General features: G+C 51.0%; 1 protein-coding gene across 1 annotated transcript in view; it reads left to right on the forward strand.

Moving 5' to 3' along the window:
- The window catches only part of smg6 (SMG6 nonsense mediated mRNA decay factor), an 80073-nt gene that overhangs the window by 71939 nt on the left and 3134 nt on the right, over nucleotides 1-5000 (forward strand). The window contains exons 15-17 of the mRNA XM_036524360.1: nucleotides 2271-2415; nucleotides 2534-2766; nucleotides 3237-3318. Coding sequence (XP_036380253.1) covers nucleotides 2271-2415; nucleotides 2534-2766; nucleotides 3237-3318 — 460 coding nt within the window. The remainder of the gene's footprint in view (nucleotides 1-2270; nucleotides 2416-2533; nucleotides 2767-3236; nucleotides 3319-5000) is intronic.

Consider the following 5000-nt stretch of genomic DNA (forward strand, 5'->3'; position numbering starts at 1 on the left):
CTGAGTACGCTCTTGCTGAGGGTATCGCTAATACATAAAGTGTAACTGGAGTCCCCTTTGCGTCATGGTGTGCAGAGCTAAGCAGGATCAGGGCAAAGTACACAGATGCTGGGAACGAGCGAGTCTCCCAGCGCCCAGAGGGACGGAAGAGGAACTCATCTTACCCCCAACAAGCCATGGCCGGCACCCTCGCACAGAGGAAGGGTATGGGAGAGCCAGGCCAGGCGCGCGTCCAGGCTCGAGGCTGAGGGAGAAATAGCAAATCGATCCCCAAAAAAAAAAAAAACGGGAAAGAAAAAAAAAATCTGTCGAGTAACTTAAGAGCGAGAAAGGGACCCGGTGTACAGTTACGTATAACTTAACCATAATCTAAAAACATTATAAGGATATATAGGTTTAGGAGTGTAGGAACGCGAACCGCATGTGCTTCAAGTGATTTAGCAGAGTTTTCCCCGCAGATGGGAAACATTGGATTACTCCTTGATTGCCGTGGAAATTTTACTGTGGAAAGTCCATGGCCGTACATGTGCGAAGCCCTCTCGCTGGGATACGCACTCGGGCTGAACGATGGCTGGTGTTGGCATGGCAGAGTGTGTGTGTGTGGTGTGCCAGCATTAGCCTGCCTGCTGAGAGGCCAGTCGGGCAAAGTGCTGTCTCCGCCCCCCCCTGCCTGTCTCCTGCACGGGTGTCTCCGCTTGCCCCACCTGCGCCCCGCGGCGTACCGGCTCCTGGTACACACGGCAGCCGCGCCGTGTTTAAGGGCAGTTCATGACATGGCCTTGTCATATGACTCTGTCTCTTAAGATGCAGTAAGCCCACGCTGTTTTGTAGTGAGAGATCAGTTTTCCCACTTGGCGGCTCGTTTTTGCACATTCTTTTCTCCTGCATCTGTTGTGTTTTGCTTTCTGTTTTGAAAGTGCTAGTCATCTTAGCTTGTTTTCATAGAGTCTTAGAGCTTTAAGGTAGGTTTTCTTAGTTAGATTGAATTAAAATGAACTTCCTCGTCCCTACTGTAAGAGGATATAGATTATCATGTCTTCTGTTATTCTCCTCATATTAGAATTTTCAATATTGCCTGTGTTGCATATGGTTGTCTGTCATTTACCAAATTTTGGAAGCTTGGGGGAAAAAACAAAAGCCATCCATGTAATTTGTTATTATTAACAGAAAGCCATGTGGTGTGGCCTGTAATCTAATGAGCCTCAAGTTCCAGATCTGTCCGTCACACGCTTTTTAGCTTGCTTAAGTTGGCACCCCTGGAAATGGCATGAGCAGAGATCATTAGCTTCTGTCAGTTTGTCGTGCAGAAAAATCTTCTGAACCGCTTTTGCATGCATGTATGACATCACTCAACACTCCCATGCTGGTGCTGTTAAAATTAACTTCCATTTTGTGGTATTAAAATGATGTCAGTCAGCACCTCCATGATGTCAGAATGGCACTAAACATGTCTCTGTGTGTTAGCATGAGCTTTCTCATTGTTCTGTTTTTGTTTTAACATTTGTCGTTGTTAATTAATCGGCCTCACTCAGCACTTCCTCAGGTTTGTGGGAGTGTGTCTCCTGTTCGTGTAGGATGAGTGCCGTTGGCAGTGGCATTGAGCTCTTTCGGCACTTTATTTTTGAATAGTTCGATTCCTGCATTCCAAAGCCAGGCAGGTGTGCATGCATAAAAAGCAGACAGGGAGACGGAACTGTGACAGGTTTTGCAGGGACTGAAGAGGGATCACAAACTGCCATCTTAATGCACACGTGTAAAGTGGGATCTGGCTCTGTATTCTGGCAAGATGTAACAGTAATGCTGTTTTGGCAGTGTTTAACTATGTAACTCGGTGTTTTGGGTAATGAGGAACTGTGTTACGCTGTGTTCCAGCAGGGTGTAACTGTGCCGTGCTGTGCTCCAGCAGGGTGTAACTGTGTTACACTGTGTTCCAGCAGGGTGTAACTGTGCTACGCTGTGCTCCAGCAGGGTGTAACTGTGTTACGCTGTGTTCCAGCAGGGTGTAACTGTGCTGTGCTGTGCTGCAGCAGGGTGTAACTGTGTTACGCTGTGTTCCAGCAGGGTGTAACTGTGCTGTGCTGTGCTCCAGCAGGGTGTAACTGTGCTGTGCTGTGCTCCAGCAGGGTGTAACTGTGTTACGCTGTGTTCCAGCAGGGTGTAACTGTGCTGTGCTGCAGCAGGGTGTAACTGTGCTACGCTGTGCTGCAGCAGGGTGTAACTGTGCTATGCTGTGCTGCAGCAGGGTGTAACTGTGCTGTGCTGTGTTCCAGGCTGTGCTGCAGACCTGCCGCCAGCTGGAGCTGGAGATCCGGCCGCTCTTCCTGGTCCCCGACACCAACGGCTTCATCGACCACCTGGCGGGGCTGAGGAAGCTCATGTCCTGCGGCCTCTTCATCCTGGTGGTGCCTCTGATCGGTGAGAGAGAAGCGGCCCGTTCCCCTCCTCACGCTGTCACAGGGTCAGCCTCACACGGGGTCAGCACAGTGTCATCTCTCCGTCTCTCCCCTTCTTTCTGTCCGCCCCTGTCCCGCAGTGATTACCGAGCTGGACGGGCTGGCCAAAGGGCAGGATAATCGGGGGGGTACGGGCGGGGGCGGCAGCGGCGGAGGGAGCCACGCTCGGGGAGTCCAGGAGAGGGCCAAGGCGGCGGTCAGCTTCCTGGAGCGCGGGTTCGAGGCACGGGAGCCCTGTCTCAGAGCTCTGACCAGCCGGGGGAACCAGCTGGAGTCCATCGCCTTCCGCAGCGAAGACACCTCCGGCCAGCAGGTACCCGAGCGGGGCTGTGTGTGTGCGTGTGTCTGTCTGTCTGCCTGTGTGCCTGTGTGTACCTGTGTGCGTGTGTGTCTGTCTGTCTGCCTGTGTGCCTGTGTGTACCTGTGTGTGTGTGTGTCTGTCTCTGTCTGTGTGTGCGTGTGCCTGTGTGTGTCTGTGTGTGTGCGTGTGCATGCGTGCGTGTGTTTGCGCATGCCAGCCTGCTCGCGTGTGTCCCCTGAGGCGGGGCCACAGGGCATCTTGATTAATCACTTGTACACAATGTGTTTGTAGCTGTTCTCTCATCAGTCTCTGTAATGTATTTGCTAACTGCGTTACAGACGCCATTCTTCATCAGTGTAACTAGAGTAACTTGTTGAAAAGGAGTTCAGTGATTACTGCTTTTTATTTTATGTCACTACCCTCCTGCTAACCCTGTCCTAGACCCCAAGCCAGGCTGCACCTGACCTCACCTCTGTCCACAGGGCAACAATGATGACCTGATCCTGTCCTGCTGTCTCCATTACTGCAAGGACAAGGCCAAGGACTTCATGCCCACGAACCGAGGTGAGCAGGCTGCCAGGGCGGGAGCCAGACTGAGTGCACCCGTATGAGTGTCAGTGCCGGCTGTTCAGACCCTCTCTGTGTGTACTGTCAAATACTGCAGGATTTTCAGGCGTACACGTAAAGGTTTACGAAAGTGCGAAATCTGCGAGGGATGCGGATGCTTGATGCATGTTCCAACCGTCACAGACGGTAACACAGACCGAAGCGGCCTGCTACTCCTGATCTGCAGGTCATTGAAGCAATGCGTAGAAAAGGGCACGTCCCAGGCAGCTTTCCAACCGTCACAGACAGAAACACCGACCGAAACGGCCCGCTACTCCTGATCTGCAGGTCATTGAAGCAATGCGTAGAAAAGGGCACGTCCCAGGCAGCTTTCCAACCATCACAGACAGAAACACCGACCGAAACGGCCCGCTACTCCTGATCTGCAGGTCATTGAAGCAATGCGTAGAAAAGGGCACGTCCCAGGCAGCTTTCCAACCATCACAGACAGAAACACCGACCGAAACGGCCCGCTACTCCTGATCTGCAGGTCATTGAAGCAATGCGTAGAAAAGGGCACGTCCCAGGCAGCTTTCCAACCATCACAGACAGAAACACCGACCGAAACGGCCCGCTACTCCTGATCTGCAGGTCATTGAAGCAATGCGTAGAAAAGGGCACGTCCCAGGCAGCTTTCCAACCATCACAGACAGAAACACCGACCGAAACGGCCCGCTACTCCTGATCTGCAGGTCATTGAAGCAATGCGTAGAAAAGGGTCAGACGCCTTTGGTGTTACAGTTCAATTCTAATCAGGCCAAGCGAGGTGAAGAGCAGCTCCTTATCAGGTGCGTGAAACTGAGTCACGTGCTACTGCCTGTCGATTTTCAGGATAACTCGTCGTTTGAAATGGCTCTACGTGAAACCTGCAGTATTCTGAGAAATGCAGCGATATCGTGTCCTCTGAAGATAATGGCTCACATGGCTCTGTATCAGAGCGTGAAGTGTGAAGTATTTCCCCTTCACAGAGCTCTGTGCATTCCACCATTGTCAGCTGCACAGTTAAGGAGCATAGTGGTTAAGGAGCAGGGCTTGTAACCAAAAGGTTGCCAGTTCGATTCCTTTCTGGGGCACTGCTGCTGTACCCTTGGGCAAGGTACTTAACCCACAATTGCCTCAGTAAATATCCAGCTGTATAAATGGATTATAAAAATCTGTAATTGATGTGAGTTGCCAGTAATGTAATGTAATGAGTTGATGACTGTAATTAGCGCTGAACCTTTCCTGTTGGCTTATAGTACATATATATATATATTTAATATTATATAGGGATGTATTTTTATGAATCTCTCGTTACCAAAGTGACGCAAGTTGATGAAACAGAAAGAGAAAAGTGTAACACAAGTCTGTCCCAAGTCCCATCACCCTGCTCCCTCGCCCTCTGTAACCCTCTCTCTGCCTCATTGGTTTTCTGTAAGTCAGCTCAGCGTTTGCCCCAAGCTCATCCAGCCCCTGGAGAGATGCCTGTCCAGACACGATCCGCCCTCCAACAGCATCAAAAAGACTGCATCAGACACTGAAATAAAACATCAAACATCGTGCTCACACAGACACACACAGACTCACACACGCACACACACTCACACTCACGCCCTCTCATACACACACACACACACACACACACACACTCTCTCACACAC

The sequence above is a fragment of the Megalops cyprinoides genome, chromosome 3 (genome assembly GCF_013368585.1).
Source record: "Megalops cyprinoides isolate fMegCyp1 chromosome 3, fMegCyp1.pri, whole genome shotgun sequence".
Classification (NCBI taxonomy): Eukaryota; Metazoa; Chordata; class Actinopteri; order Elopiformes; family Megalopidae; genus Megalops; species Megalops cyprinoides.